The sequence below is a fragment of the Pinus tabuliformis genome, chromosome 5_1, assembly GCF_031772625.1.
Source record: "Pinus tabuliformis cultivar Carrire ecotype Pingquan chromosome 5_1, CPIR1, whole genome shotgun sequence".
NCBI classification, from domain to species: Eukaryota; Viridiplantae; Streptophyta; class Pinopsida; order Pinales; family Pinaceae; genus Pinus; species Pinus tabuliformis.
The window spans coordinates 68835929-68852991 of record NC_142305.1 but is presented as its reverse complement, the minus strand read 5'-3'; the positions used below and the strand labels follow the sequence as shown (position 1 = coordinate 68852991).

At 38.0% G+C, this 17063-nt stretch overlaps 1 protein-coding gene across 1 annotated transcript; it reads right to left on the bottom strand.

The window, feature by feature from the left end:
* Window positions 1-902: 902 nt before the first annotated feature.
* Window positions 903-15515, bottom strand: LOC149163488 (large ribosomal subunit protein eL6-like). The gene is made up of 4 exons (XM_089431749.1): window positions 15157-15515; window positions 14939-15045; window positions 3081-3259; window positions 903-1312 (listed from the first exon to the last, which is right to left on the bottom strand). Exons 1-4 carry the CDS (start codon window positions 15408-15410, stop codon window positions 1157-1159), a joined length of 696 nt encoding a protein of 231 aa, XP_089287875.1. The 5' UTR covers window positions 15411-15515; the 3' UTR covers window positions 903-1156.
* Window positions 15516-17063: the final 1548 nt, after the last annotated feature.

The following is a 17063-nucleotide window of genomic DNA, read 5'->3' as shown; positions in this document are numbered from 1 at the left end:
GATTTTGTTCGCTCAATTTAAAACATCATCAAATCCCCATTTGCTTGTTTTCCAAAATGACCATTCCTTCTTTTCATAATTGTATGCATTTTAATCTATCACGATTTCACTTTCTTCTTGTTTCTAGCAACATTAATATCAATGGAACAGTGTTTTGAGAATGCCCTATAGCTCCCTCTCTCCCTGCCTCATCTTAAAGCACAAGTTCAAGGAGACGTGTCATTTATAGCAATAATGTTTGGAACAACATTTTTGGAACTCCATGGAATTTTTAAGAAAATTGGGGAGAAGGTAACGATATCAAGTATTATCCACGTCACGTGATTGGTCATGCATGTAGAATGACACGCATCAAGGGAGTGTTGAAGATAATGGTCATTTAGAACTTAAACAAATACAAGTGCCCACTTTGTAAAAATACTCATTTTTCCAACTATGTAATGAGACACTGCATCATCTAATAAATGTATCAATCCACTCTTTTTCAGGCGTATTTCTTCTTCATGCATATGCATAAAATCTCAAAATCACCCAACATTATACTCCAAACTTAAATAGACCCATTAATCAATATCACCTATATCTAGCAAGGCTTTTCTTATATTATGAATACTACATACGGCCCACAGTAACGCATGACATCCAAAAGAATTAACACACTTATAATAAATAGACTAACTTATAATAAACCTGCACATCTATCCGTAAAATACTGAGCACAACGATTTCACAAGCTATGGTGTAAATTGCTGGTCTTAAATATTGAAATCGCAAACATGCAACTCATCATTATTAATAAAACACTGAACCACGACCAAAACCTCAAAATAAAAAATAAGATGAACTAAACCAATCCCATAAAACAAAGAATTAATTTGAGCACATTTAACTGGAAAAGGATATAAAGTTCATTCGAAACGAAAATGGATTTCCATCATAAGTCAAAAGAAAAACAAGAGTAAACAAAACCAATAAATCCCAAATATAAAAGCTACAATACACGGGACTCCTAACAGAACCCTCGCTCTTGAAAATTAGTAGTGTGCTTCAAATGAAATGAAACAAAATTTTCTAAATATATAAAAGTTCCACTAGCCAACACCTTTGATTGAGCGGTTCAGTACAAACTGCCCCCAATTTTGGATTTGCCGGTTTTTTAAAAAGCAAGCTCATGTGGCTTCATTCCTGACCTCAAACTAAATCTTGCAGACAAATACTGCTTCAAATCTGGAACAGATTCTAGAATCTGCAACAATACAGAATCCAGAACTTTCTGATCCTCCTTTTTCTCCACAGGCAAGGACTTTTTATCCTGAAAATTCAATGCAAGTTATATCAACAAACAAGACTTGCACAAGGTTCTAAATTAACAAATAGCCTTACTCACTAGATTCAGCATAAAGAAACACTCTTTTCACTCTACTCATCTTCGACTCCGATAATTATGCTGATGATTGGAAGAGAAAGCAAAGCATAAACAGAAAATAGACGTAATGGACTGGCATCTTGGATTCATCAGATACTAGCTCACATGGCTAGAGGAGTTTCCTGAGACAGGTAAATCTCTACCAAGGGTCATGACAGCAAACCACATTCTCCGTTTGGCAGCTAGTTGAACAAAAATCGTCCCATCTTTAATTAGGAATTATGCCAATGATCAGAGGAGAAAGGAAAAACAAAAATTCAGGTAATGGAATGGCATCTTGGATTCACAAGGTCCTAGCTCACATGGCTTCAAAGGCAAGACAACTCCCCTTGCCTAGGCAACCTGATGCTTGTCAAATTGGGAAGGTGGAAAACCTGGAAGATGGAGAAAATATATTCAACACAAGTCCTTGGGTCACTCATGATCCCCAGACAACTAAGATCCACAGAAACTCATTTGTTCCTTTTCAGGCTTGTATAATGCTAGTAGAATTGGCTGAGTGGAAAAACCTTGAATATGAAAAAATTATTCAGTGAAATCCCTAGTGTCACTCATAATCCAGAGATGACTAAGATCTACAGTAACTTGTTTGTTCCTTTTCAGGCTCATACGCAGATTTACATACGAGGCCAGAGACATTTCCTTGACAATTTTCCATGATTATACAGTGTTACCACTTGAACATATCAAAGACAGTAGAAGCAGGCGGGTTAAGTACATCATGCAGGCAATTTGGGTGACAGAAAAGACTCTACTCATACCCAAATGAAGTTTCATAGTATCAGGAAGAGAGGCATATCCCTCACAGGCCCAATGGGTGTTGACAGCTTTCTCCCTTTAACAGCTTGTTGAATAAAATACCAACCATTTTGAACTCAGAAGATCAGAAGTTAAAGCAAAGTACAAATAAGGATACAGATAATAGATGAGGAACTTCAATTCATCAGGTTCTAGCTCCTCGCTTTAAGGATTTCCACAAGCAGTGAAACAACCCCTTTTTTAAGGACATCCTTAATGAACTGAGAGATATTGGGGGAGTGGTTGACAGCAATTGGCAGATTACTGGTTCACAATAATTTGCCAGAGGAAGCCAACAGTCCAGAATTCTGGAATCGTGACACCTGACGGTTGCAACCAAGCATTGACAGGTATTTCTTTTTTATCTTCAAAATCTATTCTGGTCTAAGATGATGAGGATAATTGAGAACACAATTGTCCAGCAGCCCTTCCAAGGCATTATCCAGTATCTAATTATAACGTAATGGTTTCTCCAAATATAGCAGTTATTGAGTGTATGGTACACAACAGTCTGGATGGAGAGGTCAGCCTCCACACACACTCAAATTATGTGTGTCCCAGATGGTCAAGTCAGACGCAGACCTCAGAAAACCTTGTAATGGATGGTTTTAAAAAATAGAAACTTTCTTCCCAGGAAACATGTGTGTGTGTATTTAATGGCTTATTGTTTACTATTAAGTATCGGCAGTGGAAGAAGACAATCAGTTGGTCAAAAATGTGGACAAGATTGGTATCTTGTAAATTAGCAAAAACCATTAATCTGCATGTAATTGACAAAAAACCATTATTACGAGGATGCTCACTGATTGACATAATAGAACCGAATTTAACAATTCAGTACCAAAAATCAAATTACCTCTTTCTCTGCCTCAAAAAATTCACTCTCAGTCTTCTTCTTCCTAATAACCTCCTTTGCAAAGTACTTGTCTGTGAATTTGTTCACATCAACAGTGCTTATATCAATCTTGGTGGAGGTTGCAATGACATATGCTTGATTTACCCTTCTGATTGGAACACCATTCAATTTAAAGGGGCCTGGAATAAACCCAACACAAAACAATACACAATAAGTATAACATAGAAACTCTGAAAACACTAAGAGCCCACAAAGAGATATAAAGATCCCAATTCCAAGTAAATTATATGATTGTTCTTTATGCATGGCACCAACTTATGAACACTAGTGAGAGAGCACAAGAAACACTCAATTTACCGATCAGTAGTAAACCCATAGCAAATATGAAATGTGCAGTAACTTAAATGAATGCCACACAATCAGCAGAATCACGAAGAAACTCTGAAAACACAGGAACCCTCAAAACTTAAACCACAACAATACAAAGTAAAATCTTCTTTACATGTGGCACCAACCTACTAGAAGCACAATAAACTCAACAACCCCATGGTGAACCCACGTCTACCACAAAATACAGAAAACATTCTCATCACATGCAAATCTCAAATCATATCCACATATAACAATTTAAAATATTCTGAAATAACAGGTAGCTATCCAGAGATTTACACAAAAAAAGACAGTAGTAGAGTCTTCAAAAAGAAACTCTTTCCCTCTAAACTTTGCTCTTAAAAACAAATACTAAACTGATACAAAACAAGATACAGCAAGCACCATCAATAAGCAGTTATTTCAAACCTTGGCCAAATTGATTGAGTTGACCAATATGGTTACCAGCTCAGCTTTCAAATCAAATTGGGGCTTAATTTGATCCTGAATCAGTCAGTTTAGTACCAATTCAACCTAGTCAATATGAGTTTAGCACCCAACTACAAACAATCCTCAGTAAGCCCTATTTTGGAAGATGTATTTAACTGGTTTAATAAACAAACGTAGATTATATAATTTCATAGATATGCAAGTGTTCTTAGAAGCTATATTTTCATAGCAGTGGGCATAAAAATCACATGCATAGGTATATGTTAATAAATTAACTCATTTAATAAACTAAAGTTGATTACATAATTTCATCGATATATAAGTTCTTAGAAGCTAAATTTTATACCATACTACTGCTCTGGCGAAAATACATGTAGCAGTGGGAATTAAGATCACAAGCATAGGTATATGTCAATAAATTCTACTTGCTGAAAACAAATTTATGTATAGTAACAATCAAAGGATTAGACTTAGTTATAAAGTCACAACAGTTTTGCACACTTTTCCACAAATAACATTAATTATATTACAAGTCTGTGCATGGTGATTGAACAGTCCTCATCAATGGAATGCATGTACCCCCCTTTCCAAAACTCTCACTCCATAATAAACAAGAAAACAAGCATATTAGTTCATGGCACATGTTCATATCTTCAAAATTGCGACAAGGAGAACAAAGAAATAACACAGAGATAAGACACCAGGAAATTGCAAGTGAAAAGGGGGTGGACCCCACCCTGCATTTATCTATTCTTTCCTCAGTATGTGAATATCTTCATCTTCAAACAATAATCACAACTGAGTACTTTTTCTTCACAAGTTCATTGCTATTGTTCATAATAATTATTATTTCAGGTTGAGAACTTGTTGCCTTGCCCTCATTGCTCAGCTTTCTTCATTTCAATTATAATAAAATAAAATATAATACCCAAAACAAGTGAGTAGAAGTACAACACTATACTTGATCAAGTAAAATGTATGAAGAATAGAACTCCAATAACTGAGAGCTTGTTGCCTTGCCATCATTGCTCAGTTTTGGTCATTTCAATTAAAATAAAATAAAATATAATACCCCAAACAAGTAAGTAGAAGTACACAATATACTTGACATAAGTAAAATGAAAGTAAAATAGAACTCCAATCATAAAATTCAAACCAGCCCTACTCTAAGCTGAGTCCAAGCAGACCTTCAACCAATCTTTAAAACATATTGTCATTAGAATTTTAATATTTTCTGTACCCGAATCATGAAATTCAAACTGGCCCTACTTCAAGCTGGGTCCAAAGCAGACCTTCAACCAATTCCAAGGCCAAGTACAAGTCTTGTTAAAATTGGCAACTGGGGCCAAATTCCACTTTGGGCAGCTCTTTTGAAGAAGATAATTGTGGCATTGAATTCCTCTTTTTGAGAGGACCAAAATCAACCTAGAGATCACTAAAATTGGATAAGGAAAACTATATTTTTGAAAGGAGGTCCACACGTGTAATTTATCAAGGTCAGCTTGGGGTAAATTAAACACGTTGAAACCCTCTCTATCTCCTATAAATAGAGGTGACCTCAATCCCCATTAGGGACATCCACAACTCATATTTCTTCTCTCTGAAGTTGGCTGCTTCCCTTAGAGATCAGAAAGGAGGACGAAGAGCACGTTTTGGGGTTTTTGTTTCTTATGCAGGTGTGAGCTGTTGCAGGAGAAGACCGCATCCTTAAGGAGAATTTCTGGGCTGATTTAGAAGTGCTTTTGTGACTGTTTTATGTGGCTGACCTTCCCTACAGCAGGCCGCACTTGTGGAAGGTACTTTAACCTAGGCTGCAGGCCTTAGTCCTCTTGTTTGATGGGCAAGAACTTACAGCAGGGAGCCACAGGTCTGAGGAGCTTAAACAGAGGTGGTCTTTGGGCAGTTTAGAGGTCTAGAAGGAGGCTAAACAGCAGCGAGTTGAAGCAGCTTGCCCAGTAAAGAGGGCCGCAGCTATGGACACAAGATCTGGGCAATCTAGGCTCTATGAATACAAGCCCTAATTGCAGACATTTGACCACAGAGTTCCTCATCTCATTGACCAGGTTTTATTGCTCTTTCTTGAACCGTTTTGGGCTCATTATAATCAGCAAAGCCTCATCTCATTGACCAGGTTTGATTGCTCATTCTTGGACTGTTTTGGGCTCCTCATTATAATCAGCAAAGGAGGCCGCATTAATCAAACCAGAACTGAGCTCCTTTTGGAGACTATTTTGTAGCTTCTTTGAATACTGTTGACCACTGGTTAGGGCAGAGTTTGTCTGCTATTATTTGAAGGCAGAATTGCATACTTGACTGGGCTGCTTCTTTGGCATTTGGACAGTGGTACTGGTCATCATATTGGAAAGTCAATGTTAAGGGTTTTGGGTTTAGGGTTTAAAAAAAAACCAAGAGTAAGGCTATGAAGAAAATACCAAAACAGAAACAAGAGACTGCAGTAATAAGCAAATAAGCAAAATAAGGACAATTAAAAAATATTATGCAAGAGACACATAATAAACAGGAAAAGATTTTGTATTATCAAAACTAGTTTTGTCCTTGAAGGATTCATCACTGATACAAAGATTTTCCAATACAAGTTGTCCTTATATAGGAGAAGTGCTCAGAAATAACGGCCAGAAAAGTAGCTGTTATGAAAAGTAGCCATTATGAAAACATTTAAAAATTTAAAAATTTTAAATTTTAAAAATTAAAAAATGAGATCTCTCTGAAGAAGTTGGAGAGATCAGACCTGAGAACTGTTGCTGAAATAAAATATCAAGTCCGAGGATCTGAGCTGCTCATGATGAAGGTTCCAAGCTTGCGTGGATTTCTCCAGCAGATCAGAGGTTTAGGAATATGCTGCAACAAAGGGAAACACTGGAAATCTTCATAAAGTTTAGGGTTCCCCCAAGGTTTAAAGCTCGAGTGGCTTCAAAGAAGACCAACTTTAACACCAAGGGGGCCCCCTTTTGAGGCCTGTATAATGAAGAGGTCCTCCCGCATAAACCTGCTGCAAGAGAGCTTCCCTCTGATCCCACTGAGCCTTTGAGAAACATGCCTGAAGAAAATCAGTTGGATATCCTCTAGACCTTAGCCAAATGTAGAATAGTCTCTTGAACTCCAAACAACCAGATTGACTGCTTTCTCGAAGCAAGTATCTTTGTAGTTCAATAACCACAAATGCCACTTTCTGATGTCAGGGATGCTAAGAAGTGAAAGGAATGTATTGATATGCATTCAAAGGCTTATGATAGCACTTTGTGGAAAGCTTCCCAGAGGTCTGAAAATCAAGAACTTTGAAAAGCACGACATCCAGTGAGTTCACACTGGTGGAAGAAATACATGAAGTGATCCGCATATTATCAAGATAGATGGACTGATAACTATCTAGATACTGAATCAATCTGTCTTTAGATCCGAACCAAACCATACAACCATCATCAATGAAGCAGTGGAAGAGCTTAATTTCTGGAGAGGGCATTCTTTTGATGACTTCTTGCTCAATATGGCAAAGGAAGAGACGGGCATAAACAACTGCGAAATTGTTGCCCATAGTTGTGCCTCGAATCTGCTGATAGAAAGAGTTGTTGAACTGAAGAAAGTGCCATCTGAGAACCAGTTCTGCAGCGCTGACCAGGAAATTGATGTCTGACGGAGTAAACAAGGTTGCAGTACTTTGAGAGAGCATCTCACGCAAAGCATGCAATCCTTCCTGAGTAGGAATACTCAGATAAAGAGACTCTATATCAAAAGTTACCAAAAAATAATCCGCTGGAAAGCGTTCTGTTTCAATAACTTGCAAAAAAGTGAGGGAGCCTAGCAGATGATTTGGTTGTGCCAGCACAGTGCTCAAGAGTTTGTGATGCAAGAACTTGGAGAGAGGTTCTAACATATAACCGTTGTATGAGCAGATTGGCTGACCCACAAGAGGGTTTTTCTGTACTTTCCAAATGAAGTAGAGAGTACAGGCTCTAGCACGCTAAATTTTAATTTGCAAAATATAATCCCACTAGTTGACAGAAAGCAAGTTTCAGAATCTAGCCTGGAGATGTCTGAGAGAAGCTCGAATCACACACCAAGGAACTATTGCAACTAGCCTGTAGACGTTAGGATCAAATAGTTGCCTATGAGCTTCGGCCAGATATCTGTCTTTATCAATGATAGCAATGCCCAAATTCTTATCTGCAGGTTTAATTACAATTGGAAGGCGGTGAAGACTTCTAAGAGCAAGAAACTGAGATCTAGAAAATCTGGGTTTAGAGGAAAAGGCTACAGAGGCCAATTTGGAATGCAGAAGATTTAAACCAAAAAGAAGAGCCTGGTTTAAATTGGGATCATTAATAGGGGGCTCCCAAGTAGGGTTAGGCAATATGAAAGGATTATAGGAATCTTCAACAGAGAGTCTAAAGAACCGTCTAAGACAAGTCTGGAAAAAACAACATATTCTTTTAAAATGTCATCTAAGGCCATAGGGGGAGGCATAGGAATGTACTTGTGCCCTAGACCCAGCAATTTGACTTGACTAAAAGTTAGATGGACTGAAGATAGATTGTGGATAGCAAGATTGCTAATCCGACGATCTAATTTAGAGGGAGTCATTTTACCTAACAAATGCAGCAAGTATGAGACAGGGTTTACAAAGGGCAACCAGTACAAATGACATTTTCTGCTTAGATTAGATGACAGAAAAACCCTCCTGTGGGTCAGCCAATCTACTCATACAATTGTTATATGTTAGAACCTCTCTCCAAGTTCTTGCATCACAAACCCTTGAGCACTTTGCTGGCACAACCAAATCATCTGCCAGACTCTCACTCTTCTGCAAGTTATTGAAATAGAACACTTTCCAACTGATTCTTTTCTGGTAACTTTTGATGTAGAGTCTCTTTATCCAAGTATTCCTACTCAGGAAGGATCGCATGCTTTGCCTGAGATGCTCTCTCAAAGTACTGCAACCTTGTTTACTCTAGCAGACACCGATTTCCTGGTTAAAGTTGCAGAACTGGTTCTCAGATGGCACTTTCTTCAATTCAACGGCTCTTATCAACAGATTCGAGGCACAACTATGGGCAACAATTTCGCATTTGTTTATTCCTGTCTCTTCCTCTGCCATCTTGAGCAGGAAGTCAACAAAAGAATGCCCTCTCCAGAAATTAAGCTCTTCAAGCACTTCATTGATGATGGTTGTATGGTTTGGTTCGGTTCCAAAGACAAATTGATTTAGTATCTAGATTGTTATCAATCCATCTATCCTGATAACATTCGGATCACTTCATGTATTTCTTCCACTAGTGTGAACTTACTGGATGTCATGCTTTTCAAAGGTCCTGATTTTCAGACCTCTAGGAAGCTTTCCACAAAGTGCTATCAAAAGCCTTTGAATGCATACCAATACATTCCTTTCACTTCTTGGCACCCTCAACACCAAAAAGTGGCATTTGTGGTTAATGAACTACAAAGGTACCTGCTTCGAGAAAGCAGACAGTCTGGTTTTTTGGAGCTCGGGAGACTATCCTACATTTGGCTACCATCCAAAGGATATCCACCTAATTTTCTTCATGCATGTTTCTCAAAGGTTCAGTGGGATCAGAGGAAATCTCTCTTGCAGCAGGTTTATGCGCAAGGACCTCTTCATTATACAGGCCTCAAAAGAGCCCCCTTGGTGTTAAAGTTGATCTTTTGTGAAGCCACTCAAGCTTTAAACATTGGGGGAACCCTAAAGTTTAAACCCTAAACCTTATGGAGATTTCCAGTGTTTCCCTTTGTTGCACCATATTCCTAAACCTTCGATATGCTGGAGAAATCCACGCAATCTTGGAACCTTCATCATAAGCAGCTCAGATCTTCGGACTTGATATTTTCTTTCGGCATCATATTTACTTTCAACAGCTCAAGATCCGATCTCTCCAGCTTCTTCAAAGAGATCTCATTTTTTTAATTTTTTAATTTTTAAATGTTTTCATAACGTCTACTTTTCTGACCGTTATTTCTAAACACTTCTCCTATATAATGACAACTTGTATTGGAAAATCTTTGTATCAATGATGAGTCCTCCAAGGACGAAACTAGTTTGATAATAAAAATCTTTTTCTGTTTATTATGTGTCTCTTGCATAATATTTTTTAGTTGTCCTTATTTTGATTATTTGCTTATCATTGCAATCTCTTGTTTCTGCTTCAATATTTCTCCATAGCCTTACTCCCTATTTACTTTTAAACCCTAAACCCTATGTTGAACATTTGATATTAATAATAAGAAGAATTGATCAAGGGTTTTTCCCTGGCTTGATCCAAATTCTTGTGTCCTTATCTTGGCTTGTCTTCTGCATTCATTGTTTATGTTCTTTATTTAGTTACTATCAATGTGATAATGGTTTATGTGATTGCTAATGGAAAGAAATGGAAATGAAAATTGAGCTAACATGGAACATCCAAGTAATTGACCTAAGCAAAGAACATGTTAATTAAAATTAACAAGTATTAGAACGTTTTTATTTAAGCGTCAAAAACCACAAAGCACTTTACTATGGGGATTGACAGAGCAAGCATACATATCATTAAGCAGCCCAAACTCAATCAGCCAGCAGTAGTGACAAAACTTCTTTGTTTAAGCACCTAAATATGTAATATCTTATATAAGGTAAATCAGTTTATGTTATAAATGACAAAAGACATGAACAGTCTATTGTGCGAGTTATACAGTTTGACCATGAACTTATCTTAATGTATCTACCTATATGAAGAGTTACTAATTTAATGATTTTATGTAGAGATGGATATAGACCCTCATCAGCTTTCAATGGATATCTGACAATTGGGAACCCCATTTGATGCTTTTTATTGTTATCAAGCTTTGTATATCTTTTTAACAACATCAACAAGTGTTAATTGTTACATGAGTTCAAGTCATACAACAAAATTCAATGTCAACTATGTTGCCAGAAACATGGGCCAGGTGAGGCAATTCGTCCCAATTTCAGGCTTGAAACACTGAAACACATTCCATACAAGCCTGTAATGTGTTTCAGGTCGTACAAGCACCTTTCTGGGGGCAAAAAGGCAAAACATAAAACGCATTTCCGCTCAAAAAAACATTTTCTTGTTTTCTTTCTCTTTTAATTTTTTTATTTTGCAATTATATTAATTTGTGGATGTTTCTAGATGTCTCTCGCAAGTTATAAAAAGACTCTCACCTCATTCCCTCTAAAGAAAAAAAACTCTAAATTAACATAATTTCTACCATCAGATCTTTTGCCTAATGAACGGCCCAAATTGAGTATGAAATTACAATATTTTACAAGGCAATTTTTCTCTAATTCTTTTCTTCAAGGACACTGACCCTGAACCTCATATATCTATATATATATATATATATATATATATAGTGTTTTCCCGTTTCCAAAATCTGGTGGGTCACATTTCACACCCGTACCATACATGTTTCCCCATCTCGTGCAACTTAGGATGTCAACGTCAAAATGCAAGACTAAAACTCATAAGCCAGATTTGGTATATCTTGTACACCTCAGCTTAAAGGCAATTTCGTGGATCTTACACAACATGCCCAAGGTTTGCATGGGAAGACTCCTAGGCCTCATGCTCCACTCCAAAATTTTGTTTTGGGGGGCTAAGCAAAGCTCTCAAGCCTCCACTCACTCCAAAATTGCACTCTCAAGTCTAGAGTCTGGACAGAGGCACTTCCAGAAAAAATCCAGGAGTGCACTTCTGGAACACTCCTGATTGAGTACATTTTCAGGAGAACCTTCTGAGTCTCCAGGGACCAATGTTTTAAAACTCTGACTCGGTCGAGGGTCGATTCTGACTCTGATTCGATATCAACTCGGTCGACTCGATTTCAATGACTAGATCATTGTAAAAAATACATTAAATATTTATTTTTTATAAAAAAACATAATTTTAAAGATTTTCATTCATGTTTCCAAACACACAGCATTAGAATATAGATAGAAGACAACATATGATCAAAGTAAGCTCATGAATATATCCATTATATCAAAATGGCACCCAGTGCACTATCCAATACATACATTATCATGATATAGAGATCAAAACAAAAACACATAACCAAGGAGGCTAGAAATGGCCTCTACAACAAAAGTAAACAATGACTAGTACTACTAGCTACTGCTAGAGGAGTAGAGATCATATGGATCAATCTCTGGATCATCATCAGAGTCACACAGGGGGTCCCATGGCTCCTCCTCATCATCATCTCCAACTGCAATTGTAGAAGTGGTAGCACTAACAAGCTGTGCAACAATTGCAAGCTGAGATAGACGAGATATGCGCTTCCGTCATGGCTGAGCAGAGGAAGCGCCTACAACTGGAGGACTTGCTAGCTATAAGGCTGAGGCTGGTACAAGTGGATCAATATCTGCATTCAACTGAACATTATGTTCGAGTGATGCTATCATTTGTAAGTCATAATCAATATCCTCATCAAAAACAAACTCTGTTGGATGGCTCTCCACTACCCGATCTAATGCTAGATCGATGTCTTCCAGCACAATGGGATCTGAATCAGATCTTTTGTTGAGCAATTGGTTGCGCCTAAAAGCCCAAAAAAACTTTTTTTTAAATCGCAGTTTACGAGTTTTGTGGGTTGTTGTCTCTAACTCGACCGAGTTATTGCAGGCTCGGCCAAGCCGGCCAGGTTGATACTGAGCCAACCGAGTGGTATTAACCCAACCAGCCGAACCATTTCCATGGCAGGGTCAATATTTTGGGCATTGGCTTGGATCAACTCCACCGAGTCGGTTCTGAGCCGACTAGTTTTGAAAACAGTGCCAGGGGCACACATTTGTGCATGTGTATAGAACGTTCCAATGACTGCTTGTTTCACTCTCGAAATATTTTTCTGGGTGGTTTGGGGAGGACCAACCCTCATTTTGCTCCACTTCATTTTGACCCTGGAAACACTGGCATAAACATGGTCAACAAACTTCGAAATTGTGTACCCAAAATGCAATAAGCAAAAAGAGGGCTAACCACTGGCCAAGTTACATCCTTCCTCGGCTTCACAAAAGTGGCCCATCAATTTTCGAAATCCATGTTCTAGATTTGGAAGAATTCCATAGGGCTTACTCACTTGACATCCATTGTTGTAGGAAATTTATTTCATATCAAGACATGTGCACCTACAATCATGTTTTAAAACTACTCAGTCTTCAACTCAACCACCCATCAACTCAAGTTTTGCACAAACTCAGATTAACTCAAATTCGCTGACTCAATTTTCAACTCAAAACAACTCAGAACGAGAAGCATGTCACAATTGTCAGCAATATCTAAGAGGCTTGCTCACTTCGACACCCATTGCTATGGTAAAATAGGAAATGCTTTTATGGTAGACCAAAAGCATAGATTTATGTCATATCAAGACACTGAAAAATGCACCTAGACATAGTTTTAAAACTACTCAGATTTTGACTCAATCACCTATCATCTCAGGTTTTGACCCAGCCTCAGATCAACTCAAATTCAGTGACTTGGATTGACTGGGGACAATTCAGATCCAATGACTCATTTTTTATTCAGATTGTTCAGGCCAGTTTGGCACCAACCAAGCCCCCACAAGCCAAGTTGAAGGCTGAGTAAAATTTGCTTACAATCGACGGAGACACTAACGATCAGAAGGAAATTTCCAAAGTAGCAACAAGGAAAATCATGTCCCTATAAACAATAGCAGGGAGCAAGAAAAAACCAAGGGACTTACCAATGAATCTGTTGACAAAACACAAACTAAAAACATGAGTTGACTATTCCCAGATCAGAAGACGATCATGCTCAATTGGGAGGGAAAAAATGGAATGAATGGCTTTAAAATGAAAGGTTGATTTTCCAAACCAGATACCAAAGGAACTTTTGCATATACGTGTGCCCTGTCAGAAGATCAACATGTCCTGGGAAGCATTTCCCACTTCCTGCAGTACGCTATTAGAAAATAATAAATCATCAAAAAGACCATGTTTCATGTGTGCCAACACCCACTTGAAACAACAACATTGCTGCCTCAGGGTTCTCTTTTGCTTCTTCGAATAGCAGGATCATTTTACAAAGCATATCAGCTTTACTTCTAGTTCCATATATGTTAGGTTCGTGCAAAAAAATTGCTTAAAATGACAGAACGCACGGAAATTCCATATTCTTTCTCGTAGGTACAAAGCGATTTAAAGAGAAATTGGTGAAGGCCCTTGCACATTATTTACAAGTGCCATTGTCAGTTCTCAGCAGTAGGGGCCTTGCCGTAGAAGGAATATTTTGTATCGTGCTACATGCACATATTTTGTATGCTGTGTTGTTGTTCCTTGTATTTTTATAACTAAAACAAAACCTATCTAAACCGTGTCCAACATGCACCTCGAGGCCGCTAAAATAAGAGTTTCATATCTTGAATTTTAATATCCAACACATCATCCATCTAATTGAACTCAAGATATGCATTCTCGACCTTTGCCAACATAGAGATGCATATTAAAGCACAGGTTTAAATGGGCCTAGGCTGCTGTCAATATGACGCAAACCGAATACAAAGTCTATATTCAATCAACTTTGGCATGCACACACTGTTGCACAAAACACTAAGTACTAATGGAACAGCTCCCAACTCTCCCGGGATATAAAGCACCTCGCTTCTATGAGGGCAATAACTACCATTTATAATGATCTAACAGCCCAGCTTCAATCGGCCTACATTAAGGACATAACATATATCATCTCACGCAGAGAACCTGGAAGTCGAGGATTGATTCATACCAGCGACGCATTAAAAGGAAAATAAACGAAGCTCACGTCTTTCCAATGGGTTAACTGCATTGTTACTGGGACGACATGATATCTAAGCCGTCAATTGATCAATAAGTATGCTAACATCTGAAACATATATGATTGGATAACTCACCTAGTATACTTAATGGCTTCTAAATATGAAGAACCTCATTTCTTCAACAACCACTATATCCATAATAATTTTATCGTCTATTATACCAAATACAATGGTGAAACGCAGCATGAGCATACCGGTAATAAGCAAAAGACCAGACTCCAGCTGCTTTAGGAAGACAACACGCTTCCCTTTAAAGCGTCCAGCCAGAAGGATCAGAACAGTTCCAGGAGTAATGCTGGACCTATATCTCAAACAACAAGTAGTATAAGCAAAATGTCAAAAGCACATTATAGGTAGAGGCAGATTGCTGAAATGCATTCACGGACATTCAATAGTGTCTGCAAAAAATTACCTGAGCTTGGTGGGCTTAGGTTTCCTCTTGTTAATGAGGGGCTTGGGCTCGTCGTCCGCGGGATAAAATTTAGGGGCCTTTTCTACAGCCTTGGGCTGTGGTGGTTGTTTATCGTGCCGTGGTAAGCTGCCCCCGTTCTTCTCCTTGATGGCCCAAATACCTCTCTTGTGATACATTTTCGATCTGGAAAAACGGCCAACTCCTCTTATGAGGTCTTTGTTTCTTGAAACCCTGGGCTGCCCGGATTTTGCCATCTCTCTTCCTCTTCAGTTCCTCTTCCTGCGATCTCTCCCCCAGCTGCGATCTCTCCCCAAGCTGCTCCGTTCTCGACAAAAGGCCTCTGATAATATCTGCCTTTAGGGTTTCAATGAAAAACGGTAGGGTTTGGCTCCTAACCTCGGGTTTGGATTTTAACGAGGGTTACGGTTGAGTTTAGTGATCGAGCTAGGGTTTTGCAACGATGGGTAATTGTCTCATTTTTTAATAAATATAAAGCACCCTAACATTACAGCAGAAAAGGGAAAATTCGTCGATTTTATGTTATGTCTAAACTATCTTTACACCGTATATTATTAGTATGGTAATTTTGTTGCCCATACCATATGTCCTAATATCTTATGTTATTTACATCGAGTGATTAGAGGTGCTTTCGCTTCGTAATGTCGTAATATTATGTTTTGTCTCACTATGTTATTTAAATATTTGAATTAGTCAAAATATATAAAAATCAAAAATTAAATAAAATTGTATGAATATATTGGTTGGTTTGAAATGTTTAGATAAATGTTCTTGATGTGATTATTATTCAAAAAAAATTACCAAAAACTTGCCCTGACGATGAACCACACTTGTTGGTTCGAAACGCGTCGACAAAAGATTAATTATGTGATTTCGCCGAAGATTATCTAAACAATGTTATGGATCACAGAAGTCTAAATTCCTTAATAAATGTTATATATATTTGATTTTGTAAATTATTTAAAATAAAATTGTAATTATAATTAATTGATTTGATTATAAAGAAAAAATGGTTTGCGTAATTATATTTAGGGTTTGTATACTTTGTCTTTGTTGCGTGGAGGCCATTGCTAGTTTGGGGTTAGCATTTGTTGCAGTGAAGGACCTAATAACACATAGAGGATATTAAGTTATTTCGATGGAGGCAATTATGGGAGGAATCAAAAAATGACTAAGGAGGATTGGGTTGTTTCTTGTTGCAGCAGGAATAAAGTTTGTTTAAAGAATGAAGATGCGGCAAGTCAATATTTGGTCCAGTTTGTTTTGAGAGCAATTCATCAATCGCACTCACATAGTTATTTGTTAGAGCTCTGTACGTCCCTTGTTCTATTTTATATATTTTGCCATGACTTATGGACAGCGGGGGTCAATGATGGCCCCATATCCTGTGCGTAAATGGCTTTTATTCCCACTGTGTACATTGATATGCCCTTTTGACTATGGTTTGTATATGCCCTGGCCTGTGAAGAATCAAAGCAATTATCATATTTTTGTAAAGAATATGAGTGGGAAGTCCTACTTTATATGGAAAAAAATCGATGCCTTTATCTCTTCTATAAAAACTTCTGGTGATGAAGGTGAACCTCTTAAATTCCACCATCTTTGCCTCAACATGCTTGAGATCCTAGATCTCATATAACCCGATCTGCAAAGGAAGATCGGGCCAAGGTGCCTTCTTCTTCCTATGCAGTCTCACTGGCAACCCTGTCGAGATGTGGTATGAAACATCTTGCATGACTAGCTTATCCATGGCAAACTTCGATAACACATGCAGAGCCTTCTCTACATTGTACATCCAGATGAAGGTGCCCAGGGCTGAGGCATACCAATCTGGTATGTTGACCAATGCCTCCATCATTTCCTGTGACATGGAAGGCAGATCCTGCTCA

Coding starts and splice junctions, on each gene's coding strand:
- LOC149163488 (XM_089431749.1), bottom strand. CDS start 15,410: ATGGCAAAATCCGGGCAGCCCAGGGTTTCAAGAAACAAAGACCTCATA. Junction 3,260..14,938: donor TGGTCTTTTGCTTATTACCG/GTATGCTCATGC, acceptor GGTTTATTCCAG/GCCCCTTTAAATTGAATGGT. Junction 1,313..3,080: donor TTTTTGAGGCAGAGAAAGAG/GTAATTTGATTT, acceptor TTGAATTTTCAG/GATAAAAAGTCCTTGCCTGT.